At 33.0% G+C, this 17,739-nt stretch overlaps 1 protein-coding gene across 4 annotated transcripts in view; it reads right to left on the reverse strand.

Annotated features, from left to right (window-relative positions):
- The window catches only part of CLINT1 (clathrin interactor 1), a 67,286-nt gene that overhangs the window by 13,546 nt on the left and 36,001 nt on the right, over window positions 1-17,739 (reverse strand). For all 4 annotated transcript variants that reach the window (XM_072630856.1, XM_072630853.1, XM_072630855.1 and 1 more), the window contains 7 exons: window positions 15,367-15,471; window positions 14,591-14,687; window positions 12,807-12,915; window positions 11,743-11,907; window positions 8,297-8,474; window positions 5,280-5,526; window positions 3,057-3,129 (listed from right to left, as the gene is read on the reverse strand). In XM_072630856.1, coding sequence (XP_072486957.1) covers window positions 3,057-3,129; window positions 5,280-5,526; window positions 8,297-8,474; window positions 11,743-11,907; window positions 12,807-12,915; window positions 14,591-14,687; window positions 15,367-15,471 — 974 coding nt within the window. The remainder of the gene's footprint in view (window positions 1-3,056; window positions 3,130-5,279; window positions 5,527-8,296; window positions 8,475-11,742; window positions 11,908-12,806; window positions 12,916-14,590; window positions 14,688-15,366; window positions 15,472-17,739) is intronic.

Genomic DNA, 17,739 nt, shown 5'->3' on the forward strand with positions numbered 1-17,739 from the left:
TTTCTATTTAATTTGTCAAACTTTTGCTTGTACTTGAGAAAGAAAGCTGTTCAAAGAAAGGAAGTATGTTGGTGCTTAGTAATTCTCTCTATTCAAAGTAATACTGATACACTCCCACCCCAAAAGGTTATAAGTCAACCAAATGACCTTCCTAGGACTGCTCTATTAGAAACACACCATAGGTTATGTGAAAGAAGCGGTTTAATACTTCAAGTCAGGAAGTCCAAAATACTTGATACTTTATTATTGTCATAAAGTAAGTTTAAATTTAACCACATACATACCTACAGAGAGGGAGAACTCAAAGTAAATCCAAAAGAGGGAAAATGAATAGTAAAGTGGTTAAAATATTTAATACTTTAGGATTGCCAAACTAATAATGTTTGATAATTCTACCTCGATATATCTATGTTAAGAACATGAAGAACAGGAAAAAAGCTGTGAAAAGCAGAGGACTTTCTAATACAAACCAGGTTTATGAATAAAAATACCTTCAGTTATGCCTTCCACTTAACCTGGAATGCAAATTGTTTAGCTCAAATGTGCTTTAAAATTAATTGCATTCAAATGGTAGCACTTAATCTTCTTTAAAAGATTGTTCATATCTCTCTCCTTATCCTATCATCTTTCTTCTTGCTGTTTGAATTTTACTTAATATGTATTTAAAGCAGACTTAGAAAAACATATGCTTTGCATCAGTTTTAGTTGCTGATCTGTCTTCACCAAAACAGTAATTTATGACACTAGTTATCTACAAAAAAAGTAACTTATGATACTGTAGTTATCTGCACAACCTTAAAAAAGAGCTTTTCCTAAAATCATTTTTTCAAGGTTTAAAAAATATGTGTAGGACATTTAAAAATATCAGAGATTTAGAATGAAAGTTAGGAAGATTTCATTCTCATGTATTGAAAAAAACCTACTAAGCAGACTGATAAAATAGTATGACTGGGCCTTGTTCCTCCAAATGGAACAAAAACTTGCTCTGTCTTCCAGACATGTCTCAAGTTCAACAGAGCCAAAAGAAGTTACATTTGATGGAGGAGCAATAAACAGGCAGAATCTAGTATTTTATCCTCCTAAAACAGAAGGAGCTCAATGATTAGGCAGCTTTATAAAGAAAATCATCTTCGCCTCTCCAAGTCAATTCAGAAAAATTAGAAAGCGACAAATGTGGTCTCAGTGACAAATTTCACTGAGCATATATAAAGCTGAACATAACACTAATGTTATCTAGAGCAGGGTTACTTTAAAGTCAAGTCACTGAAATGAGATCTTCTGAAAAGTGATTTTATATAACAAGCTTTATTTTTTTTAAAGTTATTTTACCCACAAACATAAAATGTACTGAGTACTATGCTAGGTACTGGGGATGCAAAGTAGTAGAGGGCTAGACTAGATGACTGCTAAGATCCCTTCTGGCTCTAGACCTATCAGTCTATGAGGAAGTATGGCTCCTACTTTCAAAGGAATGAAATCTTGTGAACAGGAAACACACATAAAAGATAGTAGCAAGGTAAGCATTTGACCAAATTGACCAAAACAAGTTTGAAGGTTTTCCTCCAACAAAATGTCCTCTATTTGCACTGAAATCATACAGAAGATTCCTTGATAGCCTGATTACAAAGACAACTATTCAACTTTCTTTTGATAACTAATACTAAGCAAAACATAAAATGGGGAGAAGACACCAAATGTGTTTATCATTGTCATGAAGGACTGTCCTGCTCAAAGTTAAAATGGAAAGTGTAGTCCACATGGATAATGAAATTTTCTAAATATTCCTATTTGTAGATATATCTAGCTAAGGAGTTCTACATACAATATTTCCTCAATGACATTCTAACTAACTGAAAAAGACTGGTCTACTAATCCATATAACAAAAATGAAAACAATAAAAAACGCACATTATGCAGGTCATGACTTTTAATCAGTGTATCTGTGTGTCTATTAGTGTTATTTTGGACAGTTGTTGAAGATAGACAACGAAGATAGACAATGACTGAGCACAGTGGACTAGACTGTATTTGGGAAACTACAATATTTTCAGACTCCCAAGATGATTGCTGCCATGAAACCACATCTTTTAAATAGCAATACTCCTGCAATGATACAATGTGGCTATAAATCATAGAATACCAAGCCCATAGAAAAATCCAAATGCAGGAGACCCAAAAGGAACTACAAAGATATTTTGGAGGAAGAAAAGTGTATGCAGAGGTTGTAGCATGCTAATGTTCCATAATAATGATCACAATGGCATAAAATATTCATCAGGGACATATGACCAGAAAAAAAAGAAATAGGCTGGTCGTACAGAAAAAGGAGGATGGACAATAACAGAAGGACAATATTAAAAGACCTAGATAAATACTTCTGTCTCATAGATAGTACACAGAGGATGTATGAAAAGGCAGACATAAATCAGAAAATGGGGCAGGTTTGCAATCTGTAAGGGCAGCTCTATCTTTTAAGTTTATAGATCTGTTTATGTCATATGCTATATTGCAACTAAGTGGCATAGGTTACAGGTAATACACGCACTGAGGGAGATTAACTTAAGAGTTAATCAAATTTCTGTGCCTTTCCATTACCTTATCACATATAATCAAATAGTCAATATCATGGCAGAACTTGAGGTTAGTGGTCTCTCCCTGCCAACACCCCCCCCCAACCCTCTACAACCCCTCTGCCCTAAGTGCTATTGTCTTTTCCACCTTTCTTTTTATAGGATCATGAAATATATGAATTACAAAGGACTGACTGAGAGCATGTAGTCCAATCCATTCATTTTACAAATGGTAGGAATTGATACTTGGAAAGTTTAAGTGACTTGTCCATAGTACAAAGTGGGCGCAGTACAAGACAGGTCTTCCTTATTTCTAATTTAATGCTTTTTCCATTACATATCACATAACTTCCTTTTCAGAAATATAATTTTACAACTTTCTTTCCAACTGTTTAAAAATGATGCAATATGTTTTTCAGTGGAGTCAGAGAGGTTCTGTGATGAAAGTTTTCTTTAGTAGGGGAAAAAAGTAAACACGAAGCTTACCTGTTGGTTGGCTAGTGCCATCAAATAGTAGATCAACAAGGTCACCAGATGATTTGCTGCTAGGCACTGAAGTCTAAAAGCAAACCCACAATATACAAGTTTAAATAAACTTAATTTCTTAAATTTGTCTATAATACAACTCTTCAAATGAATAAAGCTTTTAAGTAATTGAAAAAATTGAGTGGACAGAAACTTTAGCCAGGTGGACAATTAATAAATTTTACATTTTACCCATTTCTACTTCTAAACAAAGCAGATATTCATTTCAAGCAAGGGGAGTCATATTATTCTTTAAAAGTCTAATTAACTTAAACTACAGAAACAACTGAAATGGACAGCGTTTGGCACTTGCAGACCCAGGTAACAATCTGCACTACTAGGTAGATGTGGTTTCTCAGAAGAAGCTTCCAAACATTAATGAAACCATACTTCTTCTAGTTAAAAACAAAACAAATAAAAACTTTCCCAAACACTGACAAGTCTACAAACATTTATTAAATGGCTACAGCACACCCAAAACTGTAGGCATTATAACAAATACCAGGAAGACAACAATGATCATTATCCTAAATCAGCTCGTAATAAAATTAAGTTGGAAGGACCAAGATGTACACATGAAAATGAGAGAGGGAAGATAACTGTAGATTGGAATGATCTCCACAAAGAAGCAGCACTTTAAAGAGCTGGACTGGTAAAGCAGAGTGTGGCTGGGCAGGAATCTAGCTGGGCAGGCCAGGCTAGGAAACTGACGGAAATTGAATGTCAGGTTAAGTGATATTGTACTATCCCCACTTCCAAATACATATTCACTCTTGCCTGAACTTTTGTTTATAGGGTTTATTCTCTTGTTCTTTCTACTAAAACAAATTAAGTGAATCTTTCAAAGGATCAAATCAAATGAGATAACACTTATAAAGCACTTAGCACAGTACCTAGCATATAGCAGACACCATATAAATGCTTTTATTCTATTCCCCTTCCCACTTCAAAGCTCAAATCAAGCCCTATTGTGTCCATGAAATCTTTCCTAATTATATACTCCCCCACATTAATCTCTGTTTTCTCTGAGCTAATATTTAGTTTAGACCTGTGGTGGCAAATTCAAACAGAAATGGAGGTCACTAAACCATACATAAAGATTCTTCTGGGCTGCATATTGACTTAGAAAACCACATATTAACATTATCTATATCCTATTTTTATTTATTTTGTTAAATATTTCCCAATTACATTTTAATTTGGTTTGGGTCATACCTAAATGTTGTGGGTGGGCCATGTCTGATACCTCTGGTCTAGACCATGCAATCTAGTGCTTGCCTATATTTCCTATGATTCTTCTTCCTAAATAGTCTCATGCGCGTACTGCTTCACTGATTGTGAACTCTGGTGCTGAAGTCTTAAAATATTTGGTGACATATGTCACACTTCCCAACAACAGAATTGAACAAGTAATGAAGATGAATTTTTTCCTAACCAAAATTAGGCAGAATTATAGATCAACACGGAAGGCATGTTGCTCAAGTTACCTATATAGTATTTATATGCAAACCCTATGCTACACTACTCATACCTAGCAAAAGTTATACCAAACTCAAAATGTTTCTTTTTTTTTCAGTTTTCTAAGTCAGCATATCATAGAAGATAGAGTTGGAATAAGAACTTTGAGAAAATAAAACACTGAGAAAAGTGTCAATATCACACATGAGAATTTACTGAAAGAGACAGGTTTCTATATTAACACTGGCAAATTCCATATGCTGGGTTCACTTCTAGAGTGACTGATGAACAATTGCAAGCAAAATAGTTTTCTGATGCTCTTCAAAGCTGACTAGCAAACTGGCACCCCTCCCTTTTTCAAGTGTATGTTAAATATATCCTGTCCCTATGTACTTTATTTCTTTTCTAAAATCTTCAATAGCAGTCGTCCACACTCAGAAATTCCTCTGTGGTTCCAATAGTGATGTTAGTTATTCTCAGAAGACTAAGGTAGCTCCAAGAAAGAAATATATAAAGGACATTCTGTTTCTTCTACCTAAAATATTGCTTCTGCATTCAGGATTTGTGTTCAGGGGTCATCAATTGAATGCTTTCTCTGCCCAAAGAGCTTTCTTATCATAAACAGATTTGCTGGAAAATCTCTAATTAACATGGCTACCTACAGTAGACTGGATTGTGCCCATGCTACAGAATTTTGAAAATACGTAAACTTAGGGCTATTCCTACCTTTATTGAGGACTGAGGTGTATGAGTTGTAGCATTTTGATCTGGGCTTGCTTTATCCCCTGTGTAATGTGCTGCTGCTCCAAGATCAATGGTTTTAGAAGGATTTGCTGTGCGCTTGTGTCTAGTGGTGGTTGTCTCTGTGGCCTGTGTAATGTGAATATGTTTCGTCGTCACAGTTTCCTCTTCATCTTTGAATTCGCTTTTGGGAGATTTACCTCTTCTCACTTTCTTTTCTTCATCACTGTCACTAAAAAGATATATCAAGCAAAACAGTAAGATGATACTAGTCTGAAACAGTTATCCTCAGTGACTTGGATTTAGGAATGTGAGGCAGAGTAACATCCAAATTCCATACTTCATTATACTGGCTAGGATCATAAGAAAGCTATCTGAATAAATACTTTAGTGAAAGGAACAGCAACATATTTCAAACAACTCTTATGAAGTGCTTTTCTTATATAAAAGTATAAAAATTTTAAATAACTGAAAACAAATAACTCACAAGTGCTATAGAGATATCATTTGACACACTCCTCCCCCCAAAAAACTTGTGAAATAAGTAAATACTGCAAATTTCATTATCTCCATGTTGTCAATAAGGAAAATGAGTAGGCCTTGAGAAATTAACTGATTTACCTAGGGCACTTTTCTGTTATATTATACTTCTTTCTAAAGTGCCTATCAATGCTTAGAGATTCTGAGATATGGAGTCTTACTTAAAAAACAAAATACCAGAATCATCTTGATAGCAGCATTATCTTATCAGATTTCCATGGTGTAAGCACCTAGGTCTGGCATCCATTTTCTTGCAAAGATGCTTGCAAAATGGCTTCCTGTTTATTTCTTCTATATAGTAATCTATTATTACTAACTCATCTCAGCGAAGTTTTCAAACACTACAATTACCATCCTTTATTTCAATGGATAAGCTGATTTTTATATAATGGTAAAAATTTAATTTTTCAGAATTTAATTCACTTAGTAACAAGTATGCTACATTTTACTCTACATGGAAAGCTTAAATGTATCGAAATATTTTGTAAAATTATCTTCTGGGTAAAGCTTAAAACAAAAAGTTTGTTTTTAACAGAATAAAAGAAAATGGGCAGGTGCCTTTAGATGTTAAAACTTAAACACTGATGATTTGAGAGAAAATAAGGAGAACAATATGCCACATGTCCTGTTTTATCTAATCTCAAAGTAATCAGTTTAATTTAGAGATACTACTTAATATAGTATAGAAAATTCCTTTGCTATAAAAATTACTATTGAAATGTTCCAATTCAGGCTAAGCTAAAAGCAATTTTCTACTTACATATAAACCATTTTGTAAGTCTGAAAATCTAAGTCTGAAAAGCAGACTGACTTTACACAAAGAAAAGGGATAACATGGTTTTTATAAATTACATGGTTTTAAAGCCACAACTCTGAAAAGCATTCAGTGGCCCTTCCTACTTAGCAGCACAACAATAACTGGTCTGAAGAATTATAATACTAGTGTTGTGGATCATGCTAGCTATGGTAAAGAAAATTTTACTTTTTTGCACTCCACATGTTTTAGGTCTAGACTAACTTTGTAGCTTGTGACTTTCAAGCCCAAGCTACCAAAAATGAAGTAATGAGCTTTGTAGTTTGAGTTCTAAAAAGCACCATGAAAAGAGTAGCCCTATCAATACTAAAGGATTCTTTCTTACTCCCATGCCTATTTATTTTGGCCTGATGCTAAGAAGGTCTAGACATTTAAAAATCTACATACCTCATTTCCCAAGAAGGCAACAAAATAGATCTGGCCAGAAAGCTTTTTGTACATTCTAAGAAGTAAAAAGCCTTTGTTGTGTCAATTGTTAGGACTTAAATCTAGTAGGCTATGCTCCCTTTCCAATTTATCCTCTCTATACTTTCATATCCTTCCCTCTACTACATCCTGAATACTTCAAATTAAAGAAATGAAAATTATTAGTTCTTAGAAATATTTACAGAGGTTTTATTTTAGATTTAAGGAATCAATAGGAAAAGTTAAGGAGATAGATGTGAAGTTAAAAAAAAAAGGAAGATCAGAACACAGTAGAGTCAGATCCCTAGTAAATGGGCTGTCTATGCCATCACCTTTTATCTTTTGGGTAAAGCTCCTGAATACAAGAATGACAAAAAGAAAATTCTAAAAATTCATAAATTTCAACATTCCAGAAATAATCTTGAAAGTGATGGTCAGTCTATGGAATTCCCAGGACTCTGAGATGTAAACAAAATAAATGTGCTGAGAAGCAGGGTATTAATAAATATTCCAATACCTGCACTGCCTTCAAATATAACAAATATCTCAGGAGATTAGTTTCACTGTTTTTATAATGGTCACAGAAATATTACAGATTAATGTTCCCTTTAAAGATAGTAGACTTTGCTATGTAGGGAAGAAATACTTACCATAGGCTTAAGAAAAAGCAACATAACAAATGCTGAAATAATTTAGATTTTGTTCTATACAACTACTGGAAGAAGATGGGATGCATGCAAGTAGTACCTCAGAACCATGCTGTGGCAATTAATTCTTCTGGTTTTTATTACTAACCTGTTGGGCACTTTGCTGTTTCTCCTTAAATGTATATGATATGAACACACAATGAAGTGGCAGAAAGCAAAAGAGTAAAATTCCAAATCCTAGTATTTTCTTATATTTTGGAGAATAATTTCAATAAGCGTGCAATCCCCACCCCCACAGAAGGGGCAATTTCTTTTTCCTTACATATTTCACCTGACACCTTAAGGTAACCCACATCCTGCTGAATCAGAATAAATACCAGCAGTTCTTGTTCTAGGGGAAATACCTACCATAGGAGAGATTAAGTGACTTAAATAAATGCATAGAAAAAACTTGTTCAACTTTAGGAATCGGTGGGAGTGACTGATAAGGAAAATGAATTAATACTGTTGGCAAAACACATCTGACACAGCATTAAAAAAAAAACACAACAAACCACAATCTTTCCCAAGAGATCTAGGAGACAAAGTGTTAATACCTGCATCTTTCTGGGGAGTCTTCTCTATCTTTCCTGCGGAACTTGCTGATGGTGTCATCAATTGTGCTTCCAATTTTATCACTCAGTTCACCTAATTTATCACTGAATGGAAAAGCACTCTTGTTTTTATCCCATTCCTCATCCCATTTTGACTTTGGTTCAGGATCATACCTTTCACCTATATGATGCATTAAAAAAACACAAGTAAAGCTAAGGATGTTAAATTCAAAAAGATGCCTGCAGTTCTAATTTCTGAAGCTTTTCCTCCTACAAAACAGTTTTCAAAGCAAAACTGAAAGCTCCCACCGTGCTGAATCAACACAATTACAGCAAGGCACAGCATGTAATGCCAGTCATTAAGTGGCAGGAATGCAGATTCAAAAGCTTTTGTTTATGAAAACTTCCATAGCCTTAATGCCCACCCCAGCACATCAGGAAGTTTTTAAATGCTGCTGAAAGGAACACCACAAGATAGAAAAATCAAACACAAAGATAATGAGAAAATCAGGAATAGAAAAAAAAATTAATGGTCATTTATAGAAAAACATTTTAAGTTTTTGGAAAGATGTTTCAATGCTATGAATATTTGAGAACTGCCATGGTACTCCAAAGCCTAGGAAAAGTATGTAATTTTGCCTTATTGCCTAAAACTTATATTAGAATACATCATGAAGAAAACCTAAAGCACCACTAAACAAAAATCAAATTTCAGAAAAGAATGGAAAGGAAATAAACACAACATTTAAGATAAATATTGAACTGACACTAAAATATTACTAAAATGACTGACAGCAGTTTTGTAGATTCAAATGAAATAAACTCTCCTTATCAAAATGATATATTTTCTAATATATCAAAGAACTTAATAAGAACTAAACGGCAACATCATCTAAAAACAGTTTTGTCTCAAACTTTTCTACTGTGTAGTAGGGGTCAGCAGCAGCTAGTCAATGGAAACAAATTTTTGCCACTACCAGTTACACAGAGTAGAAATAAGATGACTAACAAAAAGGACGTTGGGGTGAATGTAAACTAAATAGTTAAAAACAGCACATCACGTGATCAACTACACACACACACACACACACACACACACACACACACACACACACACAGAGTTCAAACATACACTTGGACTTGCACTATTTAAGGACCATCTGCTTGAACTATAGGAAGCAGTGAGTGAACAAGTCTGAGACCATAATTTCAAGAACTTCACTTTTCTTCTGGTTCATCTGGTGGCCTCAAAGAGAAATGGAAATGGGGAAGAATGGCAATAAGTGAGATCTCATTCGGCAAGCTAGGGGTGTATTCTTGCATACATGCCCAGAATGCATGTAGGAAAAAGCAGGAACAGGCTATGAGGCTAAATGTAACATGGGGGGGAAAATGGGGTAGGGGAATCTTTGAGTGGACAAAGGAAAACAGTACTAAAAGGGATGTAACATAACTAACTAAAAATAATGAACTCTGGAATAAACTAATATTAACTGTAATAGACTTCTTTCAATAATAGTTTTTTAGTATCTTAAGAATAAAGATTGTGTCAGGTGCTTCTGGAACAGATCAACATTATTTAAATGTCCCAAAAGTCTGAAGATAAAAGTGCTATATTATTATTTACGATAATATCTAAAGATCAAAAGAACATTTTTTTAAAGCCTAGAAATACTCTTAACTTAAAAGGTATAACTATATACATGCTATCCAATCAAAACTGAATCTCATTAGGTTTATGTCTTCAATATTAGGAATGTTTTCTAATAATGAAGTACAATCATAAGCAAAATCTAGATTAGAGTATGAAAACAAGAATTAAACAGAAAAAAATTATAGATCATGTACAAAGTCATTACACAAAAATTATTAAATAGTAGTGATAATATCATCTCACAGAAAACAGAACCCTCATTATGTGAGAAATGGCTATTTGAGTTTCTGGGCTACATAAATGGCAAAGTCAAAATTTTAAAAACATAAAAAACATGACTGAATTCATTAAAATCTGCAACTACACAGAAGTAGTGCAATAGAAAGCATTATTTGTTTCACATTTCAAAGGTATCTTAAAGCTCTAAATTCTATGACCTTAAGTTTTCTATCACTCCAAGATAAACTTGTCTAATTATACCAACAGAGAGGAGAGGTATATGTATAGGTAGTCTGTAAAGCAAGTTTATTGAAAAACATGATTTAAAATTTTTTAAAAAGGAAACAATTAATGCTAAACTATACTTATAAAAATGTTTGTTCAGCTACTTTGCTGAACAAAATTTTAAAATTTCTTAGATTCCTAATAATGTGCTTTAATTTTAAGTAATCAGGACTGCTGATTTGCTCTTTATGTTTCTATTAATATAAAAAGAACTGCTCTTTATGTTTCTATTAATATAAAAAATTTTCTGATTTTGGAAGTATTCCTGGATTTCAGGAATATTTATGTTCAACTATTTTCCTTTTTCTCACTGGGAACAGAATATAAGAAATTAGAAACTCTTCACACTTCCACATGTAAGGGGTTAAGATACTTTTATACAAGTTTTCTACCCAAGCAAATCCAAACTTATGTGAGTATGAGTGTGAAACCGTGAGTGCATATGTATGCTTCCCACAAGATCAGAGGATTACTGGAGACCTTAGCATAGACCAGTATAAGCTCAATGGAACATATTCACAAAGAAGAGTTATCCTTATTGTACATTTATCACAAATATAAGGTGGCCCATTTTAAGAGTCTTGTTTTAAACAGATTACAATGTAGCTTGTTCAGGAGTAGCAATGAAAAACATAAGTAAGCAAGTCCACTATAACCATTCTAATTCATGTAAACTTGAAGCTACGTTAGTAAGAACAGTGAAACAGTGTATGACCACAAGTCTAATGGCTACCGAGGATCTGAATTCATTGAGTTCACTGCATGCGAGAGGAAAGTGCTCTGCACTGTTTAAGGAAAAGACCAGTTATAAAGCTGGATTAAAATGAAATTAAGAGGACAACTCATCACCAATCACCTTTCTTGGTCAAGGATAGTTTAAGAGTTGAGACACATAGTCTCTCTAACAAAGCATATTTCCAACAAGAACTACATTGTTAACACACCAGACTGTTTTCATTGTTTCTTGTTTCAAAGTTAAACTTTGAAATATAGATACCAAAGGAGCAAAAATTCTTTAGTATGCTCAACAACTATTTTTTTGCAGTCATATTTCCTAATGATGTTATAAAATATATATTCAGCTGATTACAAAAATTGCAACTTTATATGTTAAACCTTGAGAAGTAGATTGGAAGATTCCCAGGATTCATCAGCTAGAAATTTAAAAAGTCATTCAAAGTGTAATATCCTGGAGTCCTAAATAATTGGGCTTTGGTCTCTGACACTCGGTTTTGTCGTATGTCCCAAGGGCCAACTAAACACTTCAGAATGTTCTTTGCTCACTACTCACCATATCTGAACCCTCCAACACTATCTGAAGAAACCCCAACATATTTGTCTTTGTTCTTCTTTGCCTTCTTTCTCTCTTCTCGAAGTCTATCATCATCCTGGGCAAATTCGACCATTTCTTTCACCTTTTGGCGTATATTTATACCTTGGTCCTTGCCATTTTCATCTGCATACATGAAAGAAAAGAATGCAGCCAACAAACACTAAATCACAAGAAAAAAAAATCATGAACCAAAATCATACTAAAGACAACAGTCTACTATAATATTCTTTCAAAAATAAAAGGTTAACAGCACCATTTCATTTTTAACTCATTTCCCCCTTCTGCAAATTCTCAGACAGCCTTAAGATATTTCAATTTAAAGTATCTTTATAAGAAGCGTCTGATTTGCTAAAAATAACTACGTGGTAGTAACACTATGAAACAACAGCTCACAACCAAACGCCAGTTTGCTTTTCCCTTATATTTAAACAACAAAAAAATACTTTTAGTTTAAACACTTTTTTTTTAAAAAAGTGTTTTATTCCTTGGTTTCATTAGTAGTTTTAGAAAATATTAATTACTACAGATCTTGTTTAAAGTCTGAATTTTTAAAATGCTTTCAATTGGGGTACACTACAAACTGAAATTTGCTTCACTCTAGCCTCTTTCACATTCAAAACACACACTGGCCTTGCTGCCTTTGCACTGTAAATATTATTTGGTGGGAGGAAAAAACCCCAGCTTCAAACAGATGTGTGTGTTTTGGAGCTCTAACCTTTTCTTCCCATATGATTAAAGCTATTCCTTTATGGACACCACAGGGGACCAGTCTCTAGTGCATATTTTAATATAAACCCGAACACTCATGTTGTGTTGGTTCTGTTGTTATTAGCCAGTCTTTTCTGCAAGTTCTTGTCTTCACTAATTAATACTCTAGGGTACCACGTCTTGGATTCTGCACTCTTCACACAACCAGCAACAGTCACATTCTAATTAGAGCGGAGAAGCTTCTAAGCTGGTTCAGGTGACTGACAACTCCAACTACTGTTTTAATTTGCTTATAAGATTTTTCTATTGCTCACCTACAAAGTGGTAATTTTCCAGGGATCGCAAATCATAAATGTGTTCTCTGGCACTTGTAACAACACGCTCTGATCCGTTCCTTATGAGGTAAGCTAGGAGCAGCAACGACTATAAAAATACAAAGCACCTTATGATGGCATGAACAAAAGCTCCCATCAGCATTTTACAAGTGTTTTTCTTTAAAAAACCAACTAGATTACCAAATTAATTAAAAATATAGACTCATATCAGGCTATAAAGATTCTTACCTTAAACTTTATCTTGGATGTATAGGCTTACATAAAAACATAATAAAATTCTTCTATTAAATACAAATCAATTTTAACTTGTTTGAAGGTCAAATGTCCAGTTGAAAAGTAAAAATTTTATATAGATGCTCCCAAATATTCAAGCTCTTGGCATCATGTAAACAAAACATTTACAAAACTGACTAAATTTTTTCACTTTTAATCCAAATGACATAACATCGTTATGGAACCAAGTTTTACACTGTGGATTATAGTAACCAAATCACTCTAAATAAAGCAAGTCAGTCATTTAAGAAAAAATAGAAAATTATATTTTTAAAAATTGAGTACACAGATCCTCTTTTTGCTTTTTAAAATTTGTGGATCCTACTGAAAATATTTATTTATATCTGATTTATAAAAGGTCCATAAAATTCCTAAAGACGATGTTGGGATTTTTAAAAACATGAACTTCCTTTAACTTCTAGAATCTTTATCTAATCTGTGAAAACCTGATGCAGGGAAAATTGTATAATATGTTGAGAATTCCTTTTATCAGAGTATAATTTATTTTATAATTTGCTAGAAGATTGCAATGTTAAAACAGGATGTAGATGATAATTTCAACAACACCCTATTTTCAGGCTTTAAGTTTTTTAAATAAAGTGAGGTTTATCAAGAAAAGATAGTGGATGTCAACAAAAAGTTTTTATTAAAATATGGCTAAAAAAATTACTTGGAACACTACTGAAAAAAAAATAATCCTATACCTAAGCATTTGACTTTAGAATTCTGTATTATAACTACACAAGGTAGGGACAAAATATCATTTTAAGATATAATCTCCTAATTGTTTTTACAACCTTTTTTTAAACAGATCTGTGATCATTTCATTGAAGTAGGTAGCCTATCTCAGTCAGTATATATGGCAACCCTTCCACTTTCTCATACTCTGTGACACTAATATAGACTTAAAAAAAAGCAACACACAAACAACTCCTGCTTCATGTATATGTAATCTAATAATAATAGGATGTTAAGGTTTAAAAAGTGCATTACACTATATCAGAACTAATTTTATTACCTGTACAGTTTCAATTTTCATGCTAGAATACCGTACTGCAGTAGTATTTTATGAAAATTTTCTTTAAAAAGGTTACAGACATACAAAGTCAAATGGAAATCTGGGCCTGTGTTAATTTCATACACTAAAATATAAACTTTGAAAAAGAATACAATGAAATTGAGATTCTTTACATAAGAAATTTATTCTTTATAGAAATCTAAAATAAGCAAGGGAAATGTTAACTGAGGAAATGAAAGATATAAAATACATTTAAAAGCATTATAATAAAGCTTCAAATATTTTCACATAATGAATAAAATGTTTTAAAATGAGTGGAACACACAAACAACAAAGGTGTCTCTTAGCATTCTAAGATAATCTATTATGACACATAAAAGTGTTTTTAAAACACTTATAAGTTCACTTGAGTTTGAAGCATATATAATGTACCATTAAAATAAAAAAACTTTTAAATTTCCTCAAATCCAACCTTATAGACTCTTCTCCAGTTCTTTTTGTTGTCTTTCAACATTCGTGTCCAAAGCATGTTCATAAGTTCAGAAAACTGTTCATACATAAATGTGGCCCTTAAAAAAAAAAAAAGAAGAAGAGAGTCTGTCTACCTTGATTCTCCTGAAAGATTTACAATGTGTTAATTTCAACAGTAGATGGCAGACTTGGTCTAACTTACAATGTTTTCCCAGAAAGCAAAAAAAAAAAAAAAAAAGAAGTCGAAGTATTTTACAAATATAATTCCTAAAACTTAAAGGGGTTAACTCCTTTGTAACAGCTAAAAATAAACAGAGAGAGAGGAAGATGATAGAAATATAAAGATAGATAGATAGACAGAAATGCACACACGCGTACACAGACAATAATACCCAGTTCACTGCAAGGCCCTATCATTAACTTATATATTATCTACATTTTTATTTGCTACATTAATCTTTATATTGACTAAGGAAAAATTATTTTTAAGCTATCTGAGGTTCTTTTATCTACACTACCATCAACAATTCTGTATTAAACAAACAATTCTTTGTGTCTTACTGGAAGGCTAGAAACAAGCAATTTATAAATACACCCTGTGTCACCCTTAAGCAGAATAGACTTGGCTTTCAATTTTCTATATTACTGTCTGTTCAGATCCTACAAAATTAAGCTACAATTGATGGAGAATAAAGCCTGAGTTCGGAAGCAAGGTTTACATTTCTGTTTAAAGATGCAGTTCTTCTTTCTGCACTGCTGAGTCAAATTATCACTTACCTGGCAATCTCTCCCATGAGTTGCCCAGAAGGTCCCCAAGGATCATCGTTGGTTGCCTCTCGAACCTTAGACTCAATCTCTGAATAATTCATAACCACATTGGTGCTGCAAAGGAAAAAAAATTGCACACACATACACATGAAGATTAGCATCAAAACTGAGAAACACATGAAAACTTAATAATGACACTACTGGGTGTCCTAATGAGATACCTCTACAGGGTGGGAAAGAAAACATCTTTAGTGCACAAGCTACCCCGAGGACACTATACCATGCATTTAAGTTATCTTTAAGAAGGCTTTACTGTTCCATTAGCCTTCAAGACTACAGATGAGAGACTAGGGATTACATTAGAGTTGGCATTGGTCCAATATAAAATGGCTTTTGGTCAAATTAAAATTGAAATTGAACCAAGAGTCTATTATAAGACAAAGTTGTCAGTTTCCTGATCAAATCTGGTTTGTATGCAGCCTTTTGTGTTGCATGTTTACGAGAAATTCCATAACTCAATCAGCAAAATTAGATGGGATCTGATGAATGTCATAGTTTCAAGTTTTTGAAAAAGGACTGCAAAGGATTTTCTGAATCATGTGAGAAATTTGGAAGACTTCAAGATGTTTTAAAACAAGGAATGAAAAAAGCATTTTAAGCAAGAACATCAAATTGAAAAATGGGATGGGAAGAATAGCACTAACTCAATAACTTTACCTTTTTATAATTAATTTAAGAGTTTTAAAGGCCCTTTGGGGAAAGCAAAGAAATGAATAAGGTGACAATATTAACTGCTATAATAGTATAAACATTTGAAGTACTTGTCATTAATGAACAACTTTAAAGTATATTAATGAGGGCAACTCAAATCACTAAACGCTTTTTACAAAAGTCTTAGACATAGTCAAAATGATTGTTACTGATTATAGAGTCATAACACCACCCTGTCCTCCCTAACTACATTTGCTTATTCTTGTTTTAGAGATTTTTACAAACCACGGAAGTTTGTTTTTTAGGACTCATAAATTCCATTACAAATGAACAGACATCCAAAAGTCACTTCAATGTCTTCATTTTTGCAAATGAAGGTCACTAAAAATTTTCTGTTATTAAATTAAAATGGAAAGTCAAACAAGTATTTGTTTTAAAAGAAAATTAACATTTTCCTTCCAAAGACAACTGCCATTCAAGTTTGTCTTTTAAATCTTTAGGAAAAGCTGCCATATAAAACACAAATTACTTTAAGTGATACAGGTTACTTTCCCTGTGACTAAAAAGGGCATGTAAAACCTTAAATAAGTGACTTTTAATGGAGATGGGAGAAAAGGCAATATTTTCAAACTGTCAGATATAATAAGGCAAAGTAAAACCAGTGAAGCCACTGGCAAATTTTCACTGAAGTATATCCTTGTAGTGATTTGAAAATACTTATGTATCTCGATAAATCAAGAACATAAGTTTAAGTTGGCTACATTCATAGCTAATTAGCAAAATGAGTCTATCATCTACCATAAATCAAAAAGCATGTCTAAACACAGATGTGGGCATGGACAATAGTAATTAGGATTATAATATTTCATTTTACAAGTACTATTGAAAATTTACTTGAAATTTGCTTATAGTTTTAATTCATTTCGCAAAATAATGGAAGTTAATTCCATTCCATGTGAACACATGCACACACACACACACACACACACACACACACACACACACAGGAGAGAAATGTTTTTAGTAGAGCCTTCGTGAGTCCTACAGTTTTCAGCACACTGGTTTCCTTGTTTAAACTACAAAGAGACCCACGGGTCAAATGAAATAGGTCCTGTTTATATAACCCCCTCACAAAGTTCTTAAAGGTCTGTATGTGTGTAGAACGACAGAGGGATGAAAAAAGTGTTTCCTATATTTCTTCAGATGAAAAACATTAAGTTATAAAAAGTGCCAAATATTTTCACTTGCAAATTCACAATTTAAAAAAAAAATAGCAGGCATTCAGTGTGTAGTGGTGAAATGGTATTCAAGAATGGATATAGCAACCAAAAAAACATAACTGTAATTAAGATATCACTAAACAGGAAACCATGCTTCATTTCTAAAGTCAATACTGTAATAAACTTATTGTTTTCAGCAAAATGGAAAGTACTCTCTCAAAAATGCCAAGGAGATATCTTGGCATAAATAGCTCCAAAACAAAACATCTTTAAGCTACATTTAATTCAGAAACCAATGTAAATTTGAAAAAAGTTGTATAGTTTGGCTTTTTTCCAGGTCATTTAAAAATAACCATTTCTAAAAAGGTGGAAATAACATTTTATTCTTCCTTTCCCATGTTTTCTATGGCCTGCATTCCATGCCCTACCCATGATTCCTGTGACCTTTTCT

Source organism: Notamacropus eugenii, chromosome 1, assembly GCF_028372415.1.
Source record: "Notamacropus eugenii isolate mMacEug1 chromosome 1, mMacEug1.pri_v2, whole genome shotgun sequence".
Lineage (NCBI taxonomy): Eukaryota > Metazoa > Chordata > Mammalia > Diprotodontia > Macropodidae > Notamacropus > Notamacropus eugenii.